The 24497-nt window shown below is 39.8% G+C and overlaps 2 protein-coding genes across 4 annotated transcripts; one reads left to right on the top strand and one right to left on the bottom strand.

Annotated features, from left to right (window-relative positions):
- Positions 1-7764: 7764 nt before the first annotated feature.
- PUS7L (pseudouridine synthase 7 like) lies at positions 7765-8852 on the bottom strand. The gene is given in 3 exon segments (XM_085043664.1): positions 7765-8523; positions 8526-8837; positions 8840-8852. Coding segments are annotated over 3 exon segments (879 nt in total). The 3' UTR covers positions 7765-7969.
- Positions 8853-9879: 1027 nt separating this feature from the next.
- IRAK4 (interleukin 1 receptor associated kinase 4) lies at positions 9880-23366 on the top strand. Of its 3 annotated transcripts, XM_085043624.1 has the most exons (12): positions 9880-9968; positions 10082-10251; positions 11236-11381; positions 11702-11893; positions 12640-12800; positions 13466-13530; positions 13779-13893; positions 15929-16038; positions 19013-19196; positions 20278-20340; positions 21484-21642; positions 21752-23366. In XM_085043624.1, exons 2-12 carry the CDS (start codon positions 10091-10093, stop codon positions 21785-21787), a joined length of 1392 nt encoding a protein of 463 aa, XP_084899750.1. In that variant the 5' UTR covers positions 9880-9968; positions 10082-10090; the 3' UTR covers positions 21788-23366. The 3 variants fall into 3 exon arrangements, with proteins under 3 accessions (XP_084899750.1, XP_084899740.1, XP_084899757.1); XM_085043614.1 differs by lacking the exon at positions 9880-9968 and having other exon boundaries at positions 9981-10251; XM_085043631.1 differs by lacking the exon at positions 9880-9968 and having other exon boundaries at positions 10130-10416.
- Positions 23367-24497: the final 1131 nt, after the last annotated feature.

Raw genomic sequence — 24497 nt, forward strand, 5'->3', positions numbered from 1 at the left:
ACGATGGCTGCCTGCAAAATGCGTCCGCCCTGATCTGCGGCTCCCGAGACAGAACCAGCAACCTCAAAATAACAACCAGAATACCGGACACCAACCGAGTGATCCTGCTGATGATGACCAAGAAGCCGGTCCATCCACAAGCAGAGACTGAAACTCATTCATGGAGTCAGAAAGCAAGGACTTTGAAAGCATGTTTTGTTGAATTACAGATTTATATGTAGATTTAGGTTTATATATACTTTATCTAGGGTATTGCATGGGGCCTCTTTGACCATCTTAATCAGCATCTGGTTCGGGTTCTGTTCGGTGGCTGGCCACCTCCGGACAGACCCCTTGAGTTTCAACCAGGCTCTGTTTGGCAACTGGCCATTACGAAACAGATCCTTCATGCTGATCCACTGGGGCTCACAAGCAATGCCTTCTGTTCTTAAACAAAAAGGGGGAGCTGTGGCTAGCACAGTTTTTCCCATGAGAAGTTTTCTTGTGTTTTGTAAATAAAGATAAAGTTTGGATGTTTTTGGAACAGTGTCCCAGAACTTGGGTAGTGCAGGCCTGGCCGATCAGGCCTGGGGGAAGGCTTCTGACTGACCAATCTGGGTGACTTTTGAGAACTCTATAAATGTGATGAAATCAAAACAATAAAGGTCATTCCTTCTTGCCACTGAGAACCGATGCATTCATTACTCTGCTAGCTGCTCAACAGCGACAGACATCCAGTGCTGAAACAGAAGCACATTCTGACTCCTAGAAGAAGAACTCCATATCTCCTTCCTGAAACTCCTTTCCTGCAAGAAAAAAAAAAAACCATAGTTTTTTAGCTGCCTTTGTGGGATACCTGTCATCTGACCTATGTATTCCAGGGAAGGTGCTAGATGACTTGAGCAAATATGCCTGGCTTATCAGGGCATTTGATGTATCCACTGGCAGGGTCAGGTGAAGGTAGGTATTGCCTTCCCCAGTGATTTTAATCTGTGTTGAGGGTGGATGGGAAGTGTGCACATTGCTCCAAGGAACATCTTCATGTGTTTTGGCAAGTTTTATCAGACCTTTAGGAGCAAAATTAGGATTAAATAAACTACATCCTTAACTGTATGCAGTTCTAGATCCCTCATCTCCAAAAGGGCATATTGAAAACCAGAAAAATCTAACAGAAGTACAACAAACATTGTAAGTATGAAATAGCCTCCACAGGAGCAGAGACTGCATAGCTGCACAGCTGTGCTAAGCACCTCATTTAGGAGATACATTTGGGAAGCATACCCACATGTATCCATAAACATACAGCCAGATACCAAGGGGATGGGTAGGGATGGACTCTTTACTATTCTTTGAACTGAAATGTAGGAGCCAATAATAAAATGAAGTCAGGAGGAAGCAGTTTAAAAAAATAAAATGTGGATCTTAACACAATAGGTAGTAAACATGAACCCTGGGAAGAGGTTGAACATACTCAAGGGAAGATGAAAAATACTTGGGAAAGAAATGCATTGAGAGTTATTAAATAACACCATTCAGGATCAGGAAATCACTTGAACTTAAAATAGTTAGAGTATAAATATCATACATGCTTCCTTAGTTTTGCCCTTTCCTTCATGTCCACTTAAAGGAATCACTAGAGACAGGCTAAGGTACAAGACTGAGCCTTGACCCAAAACACTGTTGTTGTAGAAAAGAAATCCAAATTTAGTTTAATTCTATGTGTTTGTTTCTATATAACATCAATACAAAATCACTAAATGATTCCTGTTGTGCTTTCACAAGTGAATGGTTTGGCCACATATTATTACAGTTCTCTTTGTGCAGAATTCTGAAACTTTGTTTATGAGCTCAACACAGATATTATGAAATTCAGTAGAGATGTGAAGGTAAAAAGCCTTTTGCTGGGTATGGGAGAGGGAGCCCTGGATTTTTAAGTCCAGGAACATTCTGGAGGACAGAATCAATTTTTTAAATCAGTAATTTCTAAAGCTAATTAAAAACCTTACTCTTCTAAGCAGGAAGAAGCACTTTTATAGAAGCTGAAAATGCATTTAAACTGCTGTAATAAGAAAGACTGACTTCTGCTAAGCAGAATAAATTAGCTTCCAGATGGTGCAAACATCTTCATTGACTTCATTGATTCTGTCTTCCCTGCAAACACAACATTCTCAGGTAATCTCTACATGAGCAAGGTTTTTGGTGTGACAGAAATAGATGAGCATACTGGAGCATTGATACCCCTTGTTCTTACCCGGCATTTGGTTCCATGGTTTTACTCTGGACTAAACGTTGTCCAGGCTCCTCAGCAGAACATACCCACCCATGTGTAGGATTTGAGACTCTCCAAATGACCAACCTCTCATCTGGATCCCTGTTTTTCCATTTGGACATGAATATACTCAGCCTACAGCTGGAGCTCACCTTCTGGTTTTATTTCTTCCAGAAGGAATCCACATCAGAACCAATGTGTTGCAAGGCATGACCTCAGACTGAAAGAAAGGAAAGTGTTAATAGCTTCTCAGCTTGTTCCCTTGTGTACCTATTATGGGCAGAAGTTCTGCAAGAGAAAGGAAAGGAGGTTTGTGCTTATCAGCAGGGTGTAGGAGGTCAAATCACCAGCTGACAGGAACTGGCACTAAGGAGGAGTTAATGGAGTTTTAATGATTAAGCTGGGCCAATAATCAAACACCTACCTGGCTTTTGAACTGCTTTTATGATAGGAATGTAATTTTAAGCCATCTCATTCTGAAAGACCTGAAAATTTGTACATTCTCACTGAAGATAACATTAGTTGTCAAATTTGTAGGGAACTAAAAGTTAACAGGATTTCACAGAGTAAGAATATTTGCATTCCTCCCATTCAAATGCCCAATTATCTATCATCTGTGCTGAAAAAAAATCAAACGGTCACTGAACTTAAAACCTCTTTTGTTAGGAACAGAATCAGGAACCTGTCTTCATTAGTATTAGCAAAGTGCTTTAAGGATTATCAGAAAAGGATGGTAGCAATATAAGTGCTTAGTAAAAAAGTGAGAGATGAATAACACATGAATCTTTTCCTTAAATTCAGATCAGTGCACAATGATAATCTTCTTTTCTAAAGGCAGGGGCACAGATGTTTTGCTTATATAGATTATACTTAGAAAGCTTAGTATTGCACTCACACAAAACTCTCTGAATTCAGTGGTTCATGTACACAATCCTGCAAAATAGCTGCTAGGATTAAGAGAATTAATTAAAAATAAAGGCCCAATAAAATAAGAAGTATGTTTATCATATAAACACTCTAAGAGCTAACCTGACTTTTCCCTGGTGGAACATACCTACTATAGGAATTTAACCCATGGGCACACATAATTAGCTCTTTCACCTTAGAGTTGCTGAAAGAATGATTTGCTTAAGATTAGTTCTTTCAGTGTTCAATAGAAGTACTGACAAATGAGCCTAAAATGATTATAGGGGAGCTCTTTTTAACACCATCCTCTGATCTTTTATTTTAAAATAGTGTGCCTTTCAGTCAAAAACCTTTTAGTCTGACCTTTTGTGTTTTTACAAATCAACGCTCAACTTTTAATACCTTCTGTATTCAAATGGTGTATGTGATGAGATGGTTTTCAAGGCTCTTTTCATCCACATGGATGATGATCACAATAGTCTCTTTAAGAGAACTTCAGTGCTACTTTATTTCTTCTGGTCATTGTAACTGCATGCAGCTTCCTGTCTGCACTGGAGCACTTTACCACGCCTGTGCTGACAGGACAACTCTTTTTGAACTGTGCTGTACCAAAATTACTTGAGTTAAAAGCAATTTTACAGAAGGGGGGATTTTTAAGGGCAGGTGGAAGACAGAAGAGGTGATATTGAAAAGCAAAGACAGGAACAAAGCTATCTTAGATGGATCATGGCAGGGAAATGGATTTTTACATCAGTTTGCATGTATACCATAAACTTGAGGTGTGGAGTAAGCACTGTAATAGAGTAAGCATTGTAAGAGCTGCAGTGGCTCATTAGGTATTGTTTGCATGACAGTCTATTTCATCACATAAAAGCTAAGGATCAAATTTTGAATTATTGATACAGACTTACCAAGTAATTATCTTTTTAAAAGTCTAAAATTATCTGGATCCTTCATTGCTACATAATTTTATACAAGCATTGAAATGATGTGACTCATATTTCCTATTCCTATAATTCTAAAGCTTGGGAAATTTATCATACTCAGCTGTTAGCATCACCTGAAAAACTGATGCTATAAACAGAAATCTATTTATGTTATCACTTGCTCAGTAAAAATGAGTAGACTCTCCCACTTTAAGCCATGCTGCCACCTACAGATTGGATAAGCACTTGCAATACTCTGCTTAGGATACAGGCAATGCAGTTTGGAAGAGGTCTCTGACCCCTAGTTCAACTGCCTCCACAGAGCAATGATAATAATGGTTATAAAAACGGAAAAAGTATGTAATGCTCGATGCAATTATTCAACATCCTCTGTTCAATGCCAAACCTCCCTTCCTCAACCCAGATCGGCTCCTCTTCCAGGTAACTCCCCTCAGTTTATACACTGGGCATAATGTTCTGGTGTATGGAATATCCCTTTGGTCAGCTGCGGTCACCTGCCCCAGCTATGCTCTCTGCTTTGTGTACCTCCTCACTGGCAGAGCATGAGACAAGAAAAAAGTCCTTGACTTAGGATAAACACAACTTGGCCAAAAACCAAAACATCAGAGTGCTACCAACACCCTTCTCATTCTGAGTCCAAAACACAGCACCATAACAGCTAATGAGAAGAAGTTAACTCTACCCTACATGAAACCAGGACAGTTGCCAAATGCTTTATCCCATCTGATCTTACAAACCTCCTCAGATGGAATCTGCACAGCCTCTGGGCAACCTGTTCTACTGCCTGACTGTCCTCACAGGGATAAAGTCTTTCCTTTTAACCATTCTGAATCTCTAATTCGAATTTATGCTCATTGTCTCTTTTTCTCCTGCCACACAACACTATGAAGATCCTGCCTTCATTGGCTTGCTAACCTCATAGGTACTGGTGAGCTGCTCTTGATTTGCCCCCATACTACATCTTCTCCAAGTTGAAGATGCCCAGTTCCTTCAGCATCTCCTCAAATGGGAATGGCTCCAGTGCCTTATTAGCTTGGAGGTCTTTTGTTGAACTTTGTCCAGTTTTTTTATGTTTTTCTTGTGCTGGGGACCAAAACTGAATGTGAAAGTTAAATGTGGTCCAGCAGGTGCTGAAAACTGAGACGTAATACCTTCCCATGATCTATTGGTTGTGTCCCTGATAACCCATTCCAGGAGGCTGCTGGTCATTCTTGCTGCCAAGGAACAGAGCTGAACAGGGCCCATGTTCAGCTGCCCACCAGGTCCCTGGAGCCACTCCTGCAGAGCTGCTCTGCAGGCTGGGCTGCTGCACAGGTGCCTCCTTCCCACAGGTAGCACTTTGCATTTGTCCTTGTTGAGTGCCATACAGTTCCTGTTGGCCTCTTCCTTCAGCATGTCTAGGCTGCCCTGAACAACAGCCTGACCCTCCAGAATACCCATTTTTTCCCTTTATTTGATGTCATCTGCAGATTCAATGAAGGTGAATTCCATCGCCTCCTCCAGGCCACTGACAAAGACAAGAAGCAGGATGGGGCCCAGAAGACACCCCAGCGACACTCTCTCCAGGGAGGGTGTGACCCATTAACCACTACTCTCCGAGCCTCATCATCCAATCACATTTTTACCCATCTGGTTGGGTACCCATCATGGTTGTCCACCCAATCCAAACCACAATGTCCTAGCTTGGTTTCACAAATATTGTGGTACAGTGGAAAACAGCCACTGTAAATGATGTGCTTTAGTTCTCCCCTTTTCCACAATTCCACTCATCTTATCACAGCTAACTGCTTTTTTTTCAAATCAAAAAGAAAACAGAAAAGTTTTTTTTTTTTCAAAGTGGGTTCCATTAACATTTTTTTGCACTACTATAAGGCTTCACAATAACAAGAATAGAGTCTGCATCCTGTAAACAATGTAACATGGTTTGGTTCTATTATAAATGTTTTTTCAGTGATGTCAAGTACTTGCCTCATCTTGAAGAGCTTACTGAAATAGGCACTACCAGCTATGCACTACTGAATCCTGGAATTGCCAGCATCTACTTTATTTGGGGCATTCACTGAATGTTTGATAAAGCAACAAACAACTTGTCATGGTTGACTCAGGACTTTTACCTTTTAACACTAAATGCCTGAATACAATGAAAACACAATATATGTAGCAAACCTCAGTACAACATCTTTTCAGTTAGATACCTTTAGGCTGTAAACTTGTACCATTACTGCTGGGATTAACATTTTGTACAAAACACTTCAAAAATACAATGAATTACAAGATACATTTGTTTGATCAAAATACTTTTCCAAGATTTAACTTTGCAAGTCAGGTGTCCATGCAAATAGGAAATTCAAGTGGGTAGCCCATGTTTTCTTTAAGTTCTGTTAGACCTGCCTGGTGTAACACAGTTTTACTCCAATGCATTCAAGGCTTTGCATTTAGAGTTTGGAATGTTTTTCTAACACTCTAAAGGATTTTGGTAAGGTTTTTTTTTACCTAATCTATGAATCTCAATCTACAAATCTTTCTTGTTTGTGATTTGAACCTGTTATTCTGCCTTATGCTCTTGGCATTACACATAAAATACCAACGTTGTACAATATTCCTGCAATCTTTCATTAAGTGGAATCTTAAAAGTCACATTTCATTATTTCTTTCAGACAGACTGTTGCATAACATGAAGGATCAAGGTCAAGTGACATATGAAGAGAGACTTTTAAATCCTTCAGATCGTTGTCCTCAATTTTGATCCCTTTTTCACTACCTTACAAAAAATACGAGAGATTCTGAACATTTTTCAAGATTAGTCTGTAGCATCCAGGTATATTCAGCTATAAAGGAGACACTCTGAATTTGCACAACTCCAGTTCATCCTTAGAAAGTCTTTCATGGTAATATTGTCTAACTTTGCTTCTGGGATACTTCATACTAAGTCCCACCATTGGAAGAACCACCTTCAAAGAAAAAAACAAAGCAAACATATTTAAGATAATGCTCACCCATTCCCCTTTAAATAAATGTGATGATTTTAAATGTGTTTAAACCATGCGTTTTGAGGCCTGAAATAATAAGCCAGCAGCTTCTCTTGTGAAATGAAGCTGTGCATGGCAGGTATCTTGATTGTAATTAAAGCAGAAAAAAAAAATGCATCAGGATTCCTAAAACAAATTAGAAATATACTAATATGAATTTTCTTGCTTCTTGGGCAACATAAAGCAATAAAGTCATTCAATTGCCGTATATTCAGTTGCCATGCAAGACTTCACAACTACACTCTGAAACCTTAAAAAATTAGAATGTCAACTGCTTTTGAAAGTTTTTCCCAGTAGACTCTAATGTTTTCTGAAGTATTCAGCTTCATGATAAATATTGCCATACTTCAAATGACACTGTGCTTATTTCCACTAAAAAGTAAATTTTTTATGAGAGTTGAGATTAGTTCACATGTGTTTTATTCTATGTGCATTCCAGCAGGGAAGAAGACTGCACGAGTTAAATTAATCACATTATTCAAAACAAAACATTTTTATCAAATACAGAGATCAGGAACTCAGAATTTTTCATACAGACTTACTTGGTATATAGAATATATTTTAGCTGATTTTTCGGAAGCAGTGACTACATGAACCTGAAAAGACATTTAAGAAGAAGAAAACTTTAAAGAAGTAAAAACATATGCTTTATTTTAGGAATTATGCACTATATTCACAAACTTACAAAGAGTTCTAAGGCTATTTGACTACAGCAAGGACAACAAGCTCAGGTATGAAAAAATCTTAAGAAATGCTTACTATAAAGTGTTGTGGGCAAGCAGCACTCCCTTGCCCTTTGCTACTTTCCCAAGAAAACTGCTACATTTTTTGAACACCTGCTACCAGTTTAGACCCAGCATCAGTGAAATTGTGCTAAACATGCTTTGCCTCTGTAGCAGACCTTCTTCTGGACCAACTTTTTTCTCGAAACCGACCATTACTGACATATTTGGCTGATCATTGACTCCTGTCAAAGACTGTGTTTCTAAAAGCTTTCCAAATTTTCTATTGATAAAGTGGTGAACTATTTTCCTGTGCTCTTCGCTTCCATCAGGCTCAAAAGAAAACATAGAATTTTCTAGCCTTGCATCTAAAAATTTAAAGAAATCACTTGTTTCATTTTCAGTCACCAATCGACAAAGTTCTCTGTAATCAGGATTTCCTTTTACAGTCATTTCATTGTCTTTTGTAACAGTGACTAGAAAGGTGAATTTCTGCCTAACAGCACTGTGCAGATCAGCTCGAATTTTCTTATCCAGCCTAGGTCCTAGCGAGAACTCCCTAGCACCAGCATCCGCCTTGTTTTCCGAGCCCCACGCATCCTGCAGATCACAGGCAAATGGGCTGAGCAGGTCGCTCATGGGCTTGCCGAGTAAGGACTCCAACAGAGGGGCTCCCCCAGGCCAGGCCGCAGCTCGGGATCTCCCTCCCGCCCGTTTTGGTCAGGGCATGCAGCACAGCCGCCTCCCGCCCCCTCGGGCCGCGCTCCGGGGCACTCGGCGGCACCGGGCCGGGGCTCCCCACTGCGCTCTGCGGGCTGCCGCGGGCACGGGCTGCTCTGGCCCGGCGGCGCTCCGCTGGGCTTCTGGAGCAATCCCGCCCGGGCGTCCCTCAGGAGGAGTTCGGGCACCTGAAGCTCTGTCACTAGGAAGTCCCTGGGGGAGATTTTGATAGTGCCGCGGAAGCCGGTGTGCTCGGTCAGGTACTGAAGGAAGGCAGCATGGCTGCCCTGCTGCCGGCCAGAGCCGCCGCACCTGCAGCGGGCCGAGAAAAAAAAGGGAGAGGGGCGGAACAGAATGGACTACTACAGAAAAGTCTGCTGAAAGGCAGGCAGGGAGGCTGGCTGGCAGGCAGGGATGGATGCACAGACACGGGCAGGGAGGGAGGCTGGCTGGCAGGGATGATGCAGGGACACGGGCAGGCAGGGAGGCTGGCAGGGATGGATGCACGGACACGGGCAGGGAGGCTGGCTGGCTGCAGGCAGGGATGATGCAGGGACACGGGCAGGGAGGCTGGCTGGCTGCAGGCAGGGACACGGGCAGGGAGGGAGGCTGGCTGCGGGCAGGGACACGGGCAGGGACACGGGCAGGGAGGGAGGCTGGCTGCAGGCAGGGACACGGGCAGGGACACGGGCAGGGAGGGAGGCTGGCTGCAGGGAGGCTGGCTGCAGGCAGGGACACGGGCAGGGAGGGAGGCTGGCTGCAGGAAGGCTGGCTGCAGGCAGGGACACGGGCAGGGAGGGAGGCTGGCTGCAGGGAGGCTGGCTGCAGGCAGGGACACGGGCAGGGAGGGAGGCTGGCTGCGGGCAGGGACACGGGCAGGAAGGGAGGCTGGCTGCGGGCAGGGACACGGGCAGGGAGGGAGGCTGGCTGCGGGCAGGGACACGGGCAGGCAGGGAGGCTGGCTGCAGGCAGGGACAGGGACAGGGACAGGGACAGGGAGGGAGGCGCTGACGCAGGAAAGGAGGCGGAAGCCGCCGCCAGGGGGCGCCACGGCCGCCTCATTCCCCGCCCCTTCCCCGCCCTGGGAATGGGGCCCGAGGACGACACCAAATTCCCCAGGCTTGGGGAATCAGATGGCGGCAGGGAACAGCCCCCCTCCCCGCGGCCGGACATGGGGCGTGCCGGGGGCGTGGCGCCTCTCGAGCCACCAATGGGAGGGCAGGGTGGGAGAGCGCTTCCGCCGTGTTCTCACCGCGCCGGTGACGTCATTGCCACCGGGGGCTGGCCCCGCCCTCTTAAAGGGGAAGTGTTAAAGGGAAAGGGAAGCGGAGCGCTGGTAGTGCCTGGGGGGAAGCGGGGCCCGGGGGGATCGTGGCTGCGCGGCCGGGAAGCGACGGTGAGGCGTGAGGAGACCCCGGGTGGCTCCGGCCGCCGGCTGCGGGGTGCAGGGGGCGCTCGGAGCCGGGAACGGCGGGCGGGAGCCGCTCGGGTAAGCCTGTGTCCCAGCAGGAGCGGAGCATGGGCGAGCCCGTGACGGATTCCACGCACGTCCGCTGCCTGAGCTACGGGCTCGTGAGGCGGCTGGCGGAGTTCATCGACCCGCAGGAAGGGTGGAAGAAGCTCGCGGTGGATATAACCAACCCATCCGGTGAAAGCAGATACAGCCAAGCGCATATAAGGTCCTCTATAAAAGTCCTGTAACGTGAACTCGTGCATTACCCGTTTAACATGAACACCTTGTCAATCCTGTTTTCCATCCCATTACTGTAACTCGCTGCAGTTTGTGTGCCGCTGGGCACTGACATTTTACACTCGTTTACACCCGTTTCCTTAGGGAACTCGAGGTAGTTACTCCTAATTGTTCCACAGGTCAGGTTTTAGACAAGCCCCAGAAAATTGACTAAGGAAATTAGGATTAATTAGAAATACAGACATAGGTATTTTTAGCAATACAGCATTGGCTGTATAACTTTCTGTACCCTAAAGGCTAGTAGCCATTGACCTCATTGTGCCCAAGAGACAGCTGGACTGTAACTCCTAGTTACCTGTTTCCAAGAAAATGCCCAACAGTTAGCCCGAGGCCTGAAGCTAACACGTTTCCTTGAGAAGTAGTGCTGACATTTTATGAACACCTCATGGCTTGAAGGGTTTGTTGAATCCTTGTTGAAGCTGTTTCAAAGGTTGCGAGATTTTAGATGCTGTATGTGTCATCTTGAGTTTCCAGTCTTTTCTAGTAATATTGGTATTAAATCCTTGTCTTTCAGTAATAGTATAAGATCCAGTCAGAATACTGGATCTTATTTTCTTCTTAATGGCCATCTCAAAATATTCAAAATGGGGTGTGAATGCCAAAGGGATGGAAAACAATCATTTTTCTATTTATTCTGGGTCTCTGTTAGTCCAAGGTGCCAGCATATTATGGATTCTGGACAAACTGATGAAGTCATGTGGTTTTCCCTTAGTTTTTCCCATATTTTGCAGTTTTTCTGCTGATTTTGAATGTGTTTAGGTTCTATGGATGCACTTTCAGAAGATTTGTGAATTTATACAGTACATTCAGAATTTTTTTCAGTGTGGGTGTTTTTGTCATTTGCTTTTAATCTCTTTCTGTGCTTCTTGAGGTCACTATTGTTTTTAATGTTGCTCTTAACTTATTTTTTAAGGAAATTTGAGGCATTCGTACAAATGGGAAAGAGCCCCACATGTGAATTGCTTTATGATTGGGGAACCACAAACTGTACAGTTGCTGATCTTGTGGATCTGCTGATTAGGAATCAGTTCCTAGCACCAGCATGCCTTTTGCTTCCAGGTAACTGTTACTCTTGTACATTTTGTACTGTGTTCTCAGTTTTCTAAGATGCTAAAGAGCTTCACACTAACTTGCATATCAGAAAGGATTAGCTTAAAATAACCAAAAAAGCGGATATATTTTCCACTTCCTGTCATTTGTCATAACAGTTTAAGTAAGAGTTTCAAGTTTCAGTAACAGTGCTGGAGTTTGCGCATGATGGCAGAATATAACCTTGTGATACTTACATATGTCCTAATTTTCAAAAATACTGGCATTAATATTACTTGGATTTTTTTCTGCTTCCTAATGTAACACTTTTTTCTAAATTCCCTTTTCAGAAGCTGTAAGGATGCCAAAAGAAGTTACATTACCTCTTTCTTCACAGGAAACCTTGCCTATACATGAGAAACATGTACAGCAAAAAGAAGTGGCATCTGTAAAGTCTGTTTTAGCTCAGACTACTGAGAAGCAACGTTCAGATCCTTCCTGCTTAAGTGAAGAAAACAGCAGCTCACAGTCCAGTAACACAGGTAGGCACTTACTTTGGTAAAATTCAGTGCTGGTTTTGTGCTGATCTGTCCTTCACCTCATGTGAAATAAGTCATGGCAGTGCATGAGGGTGAGGACTCTATTCCTATCATGATGCATCTGTGGGAAACAGCAGCTTGTATCTTGCCAATAAGTCACCTACTGTGAGGGAAAACTTCACTGTTAATTAAATTGCAATTTCTTTAGTGACACACATAATCCTGTTGCCCTTTTCCAATATGTATTTTATAGACTGTTCAGCATCTTATGCTTTAAAGCTAGATTTTGTATATCAGAAATGACTAAGAATTCTGGAGAAAAGATGACTAAAGAAGGCATTTTAGAAAAGTTTGTGTTTGGTCTGTTGCTTCCTAAACGTCCACTTTTGGGTTGCTGCCAGAAACATGATGTAATCTGGGTATATTTTTTACAAATAAGGCAGTGTGGCTCTCTCTGTGATCTGCTGCGTGTTTAATTTCTACTAATTGTATTATGAGTATGAATAAAAAATACAGTCAGATACCTGCTACCATGCTAGTTGTGAAGAAAATTATGCATAGCTAATTATATATATATTTGTCTGCCTTCCTTTTGCTTTTCTGGTATCCTCATTACAGAGATGGAAGTAGGGCTCCACTGTGTCAGGTTTTGTGCTGTAGCAAGTTTTTGTTTTAAGAGAACTGAAGCAGAAAAGCTTGTTCCTTAAGTGAAAACATAGCTTTGTGCTAAATGTCAATATGTCTTTCAGATTTGCATAATTTTTTGTTTCATGATTTGGAAAGCATTACAAATAATTTTGATGCCCGACCAGAATCAGCTGGAGGTAATAAACTGGGAGAAGGTGGCTTTGGCATTGTGTTCAAAGGCTACATCAATGGCAGAAATGTGGCTGTCAAGAAGCTCATTGCTGTGAGTTGTCCTGTGAATTTTTCATTTTAATGAATATGCACTTTATAGTATGGACCTGTTTGTCTTGTTTATTGTGGAAAGTGTTGAATGATACATTTCAAAAAGTGTTGTCACCATGTTAAACATTAGTTGAGTTGGGAAACCTGTCCTTAATCCGATCAGTGTTGTGAGTTGGCTCAGTCAGAGGAAATAATTCTTGCCTTCTCTGTAGCTCTCCATTGAGGGACTCAGGCAAATTGTTGGGAAGAGCAGAGTGTTCCCCATTTGTTTTCCCTTCACCCTCAAGAAGTGGCAGAAGAGAATAGGTCCTAAGGAATGTTCCATTTCAGATTAGGATGGCTAAGATTCACAAGCTAAATAGGTATTGTCACAGAATTTGAGTCTTCATTGTTTTGTGTGAATAATGAATTATTTAATGAGTAAGTGCTGTTACGGGCTAACTGCAGTGAATGGTGTAAGTTAGTGACTGCTGAAACTAGATCCATGTGTCCATACGGTGTTCCAAGGAATTAAAAGCCATGTTCTGATACTTTATTTTTGAGCTGAGTAGAAAGTGTATTGTAAACAGTTAACTAAGAAAGGCTTACAATTATTATTTTTTTTAATGAACAGCTGTGCATTTTAATTTGACTGGTGATGTTAATCTCAAATACTTCCTTTTGTAGATGGTCGATGTTAGTGTTCAGGACTTGAAACAGCAGTTTGAGCAAGAAATAAACATAATGGCAAAGTGAGTACACTATTACACAATTTTTGTCTTTCTAACATAACAATTTTCATGTTAACTGGAAATGTTTCTTACACAGAACAATTACATTTTGTTTGTTTTAAAGCATCATCACACAAACCTGGCTTCATGCTGTAGAGATGAAACAAATCATTGGGAATCAAGTTCTGTCCTCCTTGTGTATTCATCAGATGTTGAGAGTCTTTCAGAGCACATGAACAATTTTTTGGGGTTTTTTTTTTTTGCTATAGGTGTCAGCATGAAAATTTAGTAGAATTACTTGGTTTCTCAAGTGATGGTGCTCAGCCGTGTCTGGTGTATGAATACATGCCCAACGGTTCATTGCTTGACAGACTTGCATGTTTGGTAAGTGAAATCTTTGCTATCTTGCAATTGCCTTACTTTGCTAAAGTATAGGAATCTATGGAATATCATTCAAATGGTACTGAACTGAACTGTGATGGCTAAATGATGTTTTACTACTTTCTTCTTGTATTCTAGAACAAAATACAACAAGTATTCTTCTAGTAAGATGTTATGCAAATGTTATGGATAGATTAAAGTCAAATCAGGCTGGCAATACAATGTCATGTACGAGTACCTGAAGTGTCACAGAAGCTTGGACTGACTATGCCTGTGTGAAGCAGTGCAGAGGGTGTTCTCACTTCTGATGTTGGCATGTTCTCTGCCAGTTTTTGAGATTCTGCATTGTGAAGTTGCCCTTTGTTCATTGTCCTTGTGGTAGTGGTTGTAATGCAGTGCTCATAGTCTGCTTATCTCTTTCTGAAGTACCTAAGTAAATGTGAATTTCATTTTTAAGATGTATTATTTTGTGTAAATGCTTTGGATTTAATCAAAAAGCGTATCATCTAGCCTTGACCTTAAATAATAGGTTGCTTTGATTCAGTGAGGGAATTCTGTGTATCAAGGACACACAGTCCAATAGTAAGCCAGATTTAAGATAGTAGATTAGTGTCCATGTTAGTTTGCTGAAGGAAGAACCTGCTTTATACTAAGCAAATGCAGCTTCTGAGGTCAGAATCTGGTGAGCATTTTAAATTGGTGCCACTTCAGCTGCCCATGGCCCCAGACCTAAAAATGTTTGGCTTGCTTTTTTTTTCTGCACTGATCCTCTGGTTGTACTAGTTCAAGTGTCTGTTAGTTGGAGAAAGATCTGGATCAGGGAACTGATCAGGCTGATGAAAAAATATTAGGTGGAAAAAAAGACTTAATTTTCACCTGGAGAGGTTTCCTTTGTAGGGCTGCACAAATGCTTCTGTCCCAGTGGGAAAGAAGTGGTGCTATGATGAAAATGGGTAGCAGTGCTTGGGGAAAGGACTAGCTTTGTTTGGTAGCAGTGCTGTCTCAGTTTAGATTGATTCATTTGCTTGCACACACTGCTACATGTGGAATTATTTTATTTTTTTTAACTGAATCAGTGCAGATGAGAGACTAAGTCTTACCTAAGGACAGTGCAAGTTTATCTCTAGAGATGAGCAGTGCTTAATAAGGATGTAAATGAAAATGTTCATCCATGTAGCTTTGGCCATCATCATCAAGTGAGCTTAAAAGACTGGTGATAATTGAAACTAAAGGAGAAATAACTGAGTCCTTTACAAGGAAGACACAAATTTATGACATAAATCAAGGAATCTAAATCAGAATCTATAAACCAGAAAAAAAATTTTTTCTGATAAGATAGGTGAATAATGTACTTACTTGAATACGTGTTCTTGCTTATAACTTCATTTTGTGATTCCACTGGATGCATGGACTCTTGCTTGTGTCATCTTCATGTCTGGAAGATGAAGATCACCTCCCTTGAGCAGGCAAGGGAGGTGATAGAATGGGGAGATAACTGTAATCCCCTTCCCTTGGCCACTGACAAGATTAAGAAGTGGTTTTGAAATGGAGGTGTCCCTACTTCTAAGTTTTACTTAGTAGCATGAATAAAGCTAAACTCCCAAGAAATCCAAAAGCACTGGAAGATCGACTTTTTGTTGTTAGTAAAAGCTGTGGATTGCTTTGAATTATTTGCTTTGTGTGAAGGCTCTGGTATCAGTGCCAGTATGAAGTGGGAGGTGCAGTAGATACAGATAGGTCTTTGCAGAGCAGCTGGCCTTGTAGGGTCAGAGTTGAACATTAACTAAGAACATTTTTTGCAACTGGCTACTTAATCTAAGGCAAAATACAGGGAAAGAATGGAATGTGACAAATGCATTCAATTAAGAAATGTATGCTGGTAGTATTTTTATTGATCTACTTGGAGACAACAAAACATAGCAAGAAGTCACTTCTGGGTTGTGGGGTTTTTGTAAATTTGTTTTAGTTTATGTGAGTATATATATATATATATATAAAATTTCATATTTTTATGTGCTTTTCTTTCTTCTTAATCAAGGATGACACTCCACCAATTCCTTGGAATGTAAGATGTAAAATTGTTCAAGGTACAGCAAATGGCATCAATTTCTTGCATGAAAATAATCATATTCACAGAGATATTAAAAGGTAAAAGCTGCAGAATATTGCTGTCTGCATTTTCAGTTTTTAATTTTTCCTTTTTCTTTTTTGTCGTTCCCCTGGCAACTTTAGAGAGAGCAAACTGTAAAAAGCATTGCTTCAGTCAAGGGCAATCTTCTGCAAGTGACGTCATCACCATAATCTTGTCTGTGCCACAAGGACATGACCAGTACAGACTTCTAAAGATAATTATGGGGCTAAAAATCATAGAATTGCTTAGGGTGAAAAAGACCTTTAAGATCAAGTCCAACCGTTAACCCAGCACTGCAATGTCCACCAATAAACCATGTCCCCAAGTGCCACATCTACATGTCTTTTAAATATCTGCAGGGATGGTGACTCCACCACTTTGCAGGGCAGCCTCTTTTACTGCTTCACCCTTTTGGTGAAGAAATTTTTCCTAACACCTAATATAAATCTCCCATGGCACAACTTGAGGCTGTTTCCCCTTGTCCTAATACTTGCTACTTGGATGAAGAGACCGACCACTACCTGGCTCCAGCCTCCTGTCAGGCAGTTGTAGAGAGTGATTAGGTCTCCCCTGAGCCTTCTTTTCTCCCAGCTCCCTCAGCTACCAGACAGCTTACCAGCTGTGAGATTTTGCATTGTAATTGTAATTTGTGTTCTAAATGTAATATATAATTTGCATCATAATCTGTTACTTTCAAATAGTTATTTGAGTGCCATAAGAACACACGAAGTTCTGTTATTTCACAACTGCTGCTAAAGAAGAAGTTGCTGTTGAAGAACAAGTAATTTTTTAATAGGGAATTTTTCAGATGAAAATACACCTTTTTTTGTTTCCTTTTCCTAGAACACTTCTTCAGTGTCTCCTTTGATTCACTCCTATTTTTATGAATACAGTAAAATTACTTCAGTCAGGTTCATGAAGTTCAGGGTTCATCGATGATAATGAATGTTCTCTGTTATACCAGAGTTTTTTTCTAAGAATATCAGAACTCAGAAAAGGTGAGGGTTTTGTTGTAGAGTTTGGTTGGTTTTTTTGATGTTTTTCTTGTTGTCATGTTTCCCCTCTCCTGCTACAGTTTATTGTCTTAGTTTTTTTTTTTAAAGCAGCCCAAATCCTTGAAGAAAAGCCCCAAATGCCTTAATTCTTCTGAGGGTTAAGAAGGAGCAGCTGTCTGATTAGGTGTCATGGATGAATGTTTCAATAGCTTTCTGGCTTCTGGCAACCCTGCTAAATCCAGGCAACTTCAGTTTCATGACCTTTCAGCTTGTGAGGAACAAGCTTTTGCTTCAGCTGCCTCATGTACGTGCTTCCTGCTTTGACAATTTATGTTTCTTCTTTCTTCCCTGCTTAAGCCTCTGGAGAAGTATAATGACTGGAAGGGACGCACTTTTTTGCCTTACCCTACTTCTACCCTTCTAACTGCTGTGAGTTGATGATGTTACAGAATTGGGTTTGGGGTTCTTTTTTTGTTTAGATAACATTTTGCAACTTTTAGTGTGAATAGTTCAATAAATTTTCTTGGTGCTATTAATAGTGCTGCCAGTATCAGATAAAATGTAGATGAAGAGACATCCAAGAATATTAACTTCAGTCTTCATTTTGCTGTGACTTGTGGAGACCATTCATAAACACACAGGCACTAGAACAGCTTCTCTAGGCTAGAGGGGACAATAATTTAATGGGTGTTCTCACAGTCATTCATAGCTTTTCGGCTTGGTTATGCCCAGGAAATAGTTCATTTCTCTTTTGAAACTTGAAAGTTGAAACTTGCTTTTGTTGTGCTCTTTGTGGTGTATCCAAAAAAATGATCACTCTTTGGACTTGACTCAAGTTGATAAGAAGCTCAGATTTATGAAGTTGTGGTCTTGATATCTTTTTTTTTTTTTTTTTTTTGTTTTAGAAGTTGAACTTTAAATAAGAGACAAATTGGTAGAGGATGCCTGGACAAGTGTTTGGCCTTTTGTAGTGGTCATACATATAGCATTATTTACAGCAGTTTTAACATCAAGTGATCCATTTTAACTTACAGCTGTGTTAATTTTGTTAAAGTTTGGTGAACAAGAGGGGGGAGTTAGAAATAAAAGCTTCTAGTAACTGCTGTATGTTGTATCAGGCTATGTGGCTTTCTTACAGTTCCATTAAGGGGATTAGAAAATGAGGACTACAAAAATATTAAATCAAGTTATTTTAAAACGTTTCTAAGTGCTACAAGTTTAAAACCCAGTAGATCTCTGCTGTAATTCATCCCACTTAGTATTTTATGAAAACATTAAGGTCTTTGAGCCTTTTTTGTCTGGGTTGCTTTTTTTTTAGGAAAGTAAAAGCTGGAGGTCAAGTGAGAAAACAGTACATACGTTGTTCTAGCAGTAATAAGTTTTCTGGTTTTCTTTCAAGACAAGAATAAGAGTATTATTGTTCATTTGGCACATGAATTTGTCGTGGTTGACATAGCATTAGATAATAGGTATAAAAAACCTGCTTTTGTTCATTCTGAGCAGAAATTTAGACTATAAGAATTATACCGTGATCCAATACAAGTTGATTGGAGCTAAGTATTCTCTATTGTCCATCTTAAAGCCAAACCATAAATGTAACATAATTGATCCGTTAAAAGAAAGTTTTGTATTTGTAAGGTTTTGGGGTAGGGGGAGTGTCTAGTTTTTTAGCTTGTGTTTTGTTGTTTTGCCTTTTTTTTTGTGCGTGCATGCATGCACACACAAGAAAAAATATGGATGTATCTTGCAGTCAGTTCTTCATTTATTTAGAGGAATAAATTTTGAAATCGAGCAATTTCCAACAAAAATTGATACAACTTGTTATATGAATAATGTATAAATATCTTAGCTTTCAAGATAGTCAAAATAGCAGTTTACATTTGGTTACTAAAGAGTTATTATATATATATGTCTGTTATGAAACCTATTTACTGTACTGTTTGGAAAATTCTCTTTTCTTTCTTGTGTTTTTTCCCCTCCTTCCCCTCTCTACCAGTGCAAATATCTTATTAACTGATACATATGTGCCCAAAATTTCTGACTTTGGCCTTGCAAGAGCATCTGTAACATTCACACAGACAATCATGACTGAAAGAATTGTTGGAACAGCAGCCTATATGGCACCTGAAGCTCTGCGGGGAGAGATAACACCTAAATCTGATATCTTCAGTTTTGGAGTAGTAAGTAGAATGTGGGAAGCAGTATATGACTTCTTTTGTAAATTACAGGAGCACATAAAATCAAGAATATCTGAAATTAAATAATTGCTCTGGTCTATAATTTTTCTTTTTCCCGATTTTTTTTTTAAGATAGTGTTTCTGAACTTTGATTGTTTTAAAATAATTTGAATATATTGATTTTCTGTGTGAAAAACCAGAGTAAAATAATATTCCAAGTTCTAGCTAAATGTAGTTTGAAGTGGTGTGGAACATTGTTTCTGTTTGCATAGTATTGCACAAAAGTGTAACTCAGGCTGAAAAAGAAAATTCAAGGAAATGGTCCAAAATTACTGTGGTTTATTATATTCAGCACCAAAAATACAATGTCCATGTTGGATTTGCCTTAAAGCTGAGTACAAAAAAGACATGAGCTTAATATTTGGAAGAATAATGAATCCATTATTAATAGATCCAAGATCCTAATCACCATTTGTGGCTAGCACAGACCTTTCCCGTGAGAATTCTTTCTCTGTTCTTCCTGTGTTTTTATAGACAAAGATAAAGTTTGGATGTTATTAAAACAGTTTCTCAAGATATGGACAGTTCAGGCCTGGCCAGTCAGGCCTAGGGGGAGGTTTCAAACTGACCGATCTGGGTGACCTTTGAAAAGTCGATATAAGTTGGAATTAAATAATAAAATCTTCTTCTTGATGCCACACTTAGAACCTGGACTTCTTCTCTCTGCTAGCGGTTCAACAGTGACAACCATTGACCACTTCCTTCATGGCATTTAGTTTCATGGGAAGGTAGGCCTGACACTATGTCTGAATAGTTTGGACATCCTTCCATCTTGCTGTGAAGGAACACCATGTAGGGTGAGAATAAGTTGCATTGAAATTTGTAAGCCACACTGCTAATAACGGTTTATGAAAATAAAGGTAGTAACAACAACAACAATGAATTGTATAAATAATCTTTGGACAAACACAGATCCTGGGAGCATTTGTTGACAGGCTGGAGGTCATGATCCTTTTTGCAAATCATATATATGCTAAGGGTTATTCTTTGCTTCATTTTCTCATCTGATTTTTTTTCCTCCTAGGTCCTACTAGAAGTAATAACAGGTCTTCCTCCAGTAGATGAAAACCGGGAGCCACAGTTGCTGGTATGTTCTTGATGCTTTCTCCTCCCCTCACATCGCTCCAAGATCACTTCATATGAAATCATAGTCAGTTAACAGATTCTGAAACAATCAAATATGTCATCAAAATATGTAGTTGTGAAAACAGCTTTTATGTCAATCTTTGTCTTAGAAGAGAGGCTGAAACTTCTATCTCTTGGCTGGTAGATTTGTTCAGCCCTGAAGGTCATCATCTTCTAATCTGATAGAATTTTTTGTTTTGATATTGCTTCTCATTGTAATACTATTGTGCTTTATTAGCAGACTCCCAGATACCCTGATAATTCCTCATTCCCTGATACATTTTGAACTGTTCATCTCAGTTGTTTCTTTATGGTCCTGTATCAATTTCAGTCTTCACCTTTACTAACAATTTGCAAGTACTTTATGCTTTTAACCTTAGTGAAGTTTGAAATGTAAGGGCTTTTTTTTGCAGAGGGAGAGGTGGGTTGAATTATCTTTACTATTCTTTGTATTGTACTTTTGGGAGCATAAAGAGAATGGTCAGTGTAAGATCATATATGGCATCCTTAGCTTGAAAGGAAAATTTCAAGGTAGTTGAATGTTGATCAGCAATTTCAGACTGACCCACAGAGGAAGTCAAGATCTGCCTCTACTCATTGCCTCTTATTTTTTCATTTATGCTTCCTCAAGCAGTATGTGTGATTACAGATAACCCAGTTCAAGTGTGTTGGAACTGAGGACTTTTGGACTAAACCAGTCAGATTTAAAGTGTGATTTCAGACTAAAAGTTTTCAGTGGATACAGCAGCCACCGAGACTAGAGACAGAAGTTTAGTTTACAGACAGACATTCATTTATAGAAAGAGGCTTTATAGAAGTGATTAAAAGAATTACACCAACTTAAGCTTGCATATTAATGCATTATTAAGTAAACATAAGATACTTTTTTGATCTTGCCTCTTCTCTTAAAAGAGACAATACTGGAAAACTGAGTCTTGAAGTGGGAGAAAGTTAAATCTGTATGATGCAGCTTAAACTTGCTTTATGATGTGTTAATTAAAATGATATATAGTAAAAATAAGAATAAATCATTGTTAAATTATACTCTCATAAGCTGTTCAGATACTTACAGTGATATTGCTCATTGGTTCAAATTCTCTTGCAGTTAAGTATAAAAGATGAAATTGAGGATGAGGAAGCAACTATTGAGGATTATGTTGATAAAAAGATGAGTGACTGGGATGTGTCTTCAATTCATAAAATGTATTCAATTGCTGATGGCTGTCTGACTGACAAAAAAAACAGGAGGCCAGACATCAAGATGGTATGTAGTCTTTCAGATTAAAAAAAGGCTTATTTTGGGTGAGTTTGTGTGTGTGACTTGCTTGTGGTTACAGCATCAGTCAGTTATATTTCTGTCTGTTCTTTTGCAGGTCCAACAACATCTCCAAGAGATAAAAACTAGATAATGTGTTTCTTCTGATAGACAAATGTTTCTGTAATGGAGTAGACACCAGTACCTAATATTTAATTAGTATTCAGTGCAACATTATCATCTTTTCTGCTTTCCAGAACTTTCTGGACACATATAAGGTGAGCTGTTTGCCTGTCAGCAGCTCTTTCACATATCCTCACCCACTGGGCTCTTAACATGAGAAAACTCTTTCTATACTAACAAATTACAGTGCTGGTACATCATCTTTTCCCACAGCTTTTTAAATGCATTTCCATGTTAGAATCGGATTCTTTTTATTTCCAAATACCAAGTATGCCTGCTGCAAAGGCTTATGACTAACAGGGCAGAATGTTTTTTCTGCAAGTTCTTCTGCAGGTGTACTAAACCTTGGTCTGTTGAAGACAAAACCATTTAGTAGCTATAAATGGTACTTAATGTTATCTTTTTGGGAAATGACAATGGCCTTACTCACTTAAAACAAGCTTCTGCTTAGCATTTTCGCTTGAGAGTTCACATTAGCATGAACAGTCTGGTCATGTTAGTGAATGTGATTATTATCAAAAAGTCTTCTTGGCATTAGTTTTAGTCAAATAAATGCTGCAAGACATTTTTAAGGTTGTTTTTTCCTTTCAAGGATTTCCGGGCAAAGTAGTTATCTTGTTGTGCAGAGATGCATTTGCACTTGCAAATGCTTTTTTACAGCAAACTCTGTGATGGCAAACCATTTAATTTTTATTCACAGGAAGACTCTTTGCTACTTTGACTATTTTAGGAGAGGATTGAGTATTTTTAGTACTTTAGGAGAGGATTCTATATGGATTATAAATACAGATGGTGGCTTTTCTTAAAGGGGTGAGAATAATGATGTTAAAACCAATTCTGCATTTTACATACACAAATAATTAAGCTATTTTTAACATATATGTATATATATGTATGTATATTAACTAAATACAAAACTGGACTTCTAAAAGTATAACATGGAAAGCTTTTAAAAATAGAAACATTGACACATCAAAGCAGACTAAAAAGGGAATGAGAGTGACTAGTAATATTCCAGATACTTTGGACTAAGTATGAACCATTGTAAATGAAGTTATTTTCATATAAACTTATTTTGCACCTCATGAACTTTCTTAATAGCTTAGGGATAGGAAAATAGTCTGGCCTACAGTTAAATTTGAAGTTCTGTGATTATGTGTGACTTCATTCAGGAATATGTATCTCATTACAGAAAGCATGGGATTTCTAATTTATTGATATCATTAGATTTCTGGCTCTTAAAGTGCTAGCTTAATTTAGAAAAACGGATCTACCTAATGGCTTCTAGCTTTATTGAGTATAATTTGTAAAAAACCATTAACGTAAATAAAAACTCAGCATCATTACTTCTTTCTGCTATTAAAACTTTGAGCCTTGGATATAATCACCATTTTCTGTTGCATGCATTTCTGTTAATAACACTGTGCTAACCTCACTGCGTGGAATAAAGCTGAGCAGCTCTGAACCTGGGCTTGTGCAGAAAAAAGCTGCTATAAAGCTAAATCAAAATAAAATCTGCTGAAGCCATTCTTCAGTTTTAAGCATCTCCAGCTGTTATGTGAAGGTTTCTTATTAGATCATGTCCGCTTTTTACTATTTCATGGAGCTGGAATACAGCCACAGTGTTGCCCAGAAGTGTGTTTGCTGTAGCAACTCCCTGAGCAGGTGTGCTCACCTCTGGTGTGGTAGAACATTTCTGTTCATGCACCAACTGTGATATTCTTTAGTAGTAGTATTAAGTATTAGGAGAATCTCAGCTACAAGCGAGTTCCTGCTCTGTCATACTAGACCATTACTATTTGCAGTGCTGCTCACAGCAGCAAGTTTTGGCAGTAGTTTTCCCTTCACTGAAAATGAAGCTTGTTAGCTACCATTTAATACAATTTAGGAAAATGTTTTTGAACTTCTTTAGGATTATTCTAGCAAGGAATGGGGAAAAAAAAAGAAGTGTTATTTAGGTAAAAGTAGCTAACTTATGTGGGAACTATTTTTTTATTTTAATACACAGGGGCCAAGGAGAGGGAACTTCCCTTTCCCCCCCCAGATTTTTTTTTGAGGTCTTCATACAGTGAAGTCAACATCTATAGACTCTAACAGGGGATAAGCTAACTTCAGTTTGCTTTGTTCTCTGAAAAAACATTAAATTACGCTAGAATACATACTTCCTTGTGTTAATTACTATAATAAGGCTTTCTAGGACATGAATCAGTAACTTGAGTCACTCAAGATATTTGTAATGGGATGATCTGATTGCATAGAACGGGAGCTGAGACAAATCCAGTACAGTTCCTGTTAGGTGAAGAAAGCTCCACATGGGACAGAGCTAGGGTTAACCTGGCTGGCCTAGATCCTGTCTCACCAGTCAAATACTTCAGCATTTTAAAAGGATAGAACTCTTTGAAGGGGCTTAATACTGAAAGCACAAAAATCTTAAGAGAAAAACACCTTTGGATCCTGCTATGGAACCCGCAGTGCTGCTTCCATAAGACAATGGGAAAGTAGCTGTTTCTAACAGTGATTTTTCTATAGTAGCATAAGCCAGGAATTCTGTTTCTGCTCACCTCCCTTCTTACACCCTGCAATCACTTTCTAGTCCCATGGGACCTTCCTGTTACACAGTCTGAAGTTAGAACATAGATCTTTTATAAAGAGACTATGAAATGATTCAGACAACACCAAGC

The sequence above is a fragment of the Lichenostomus cassidix genome, chromosome 1Aa (assembly GCF_008360975.1).
Source record: "Lichenostomus cassidix isolate B80296 chromosome 1Aa, HeHo_3.0, whole genome shotgun sequence".
NCBI classification, from domain to species: Eukaryota; Metazoa; Chordata; class Aves; order Passeriformes; family Meliphagidae; genus Lichenostomus; species Lichenostomus cassidix.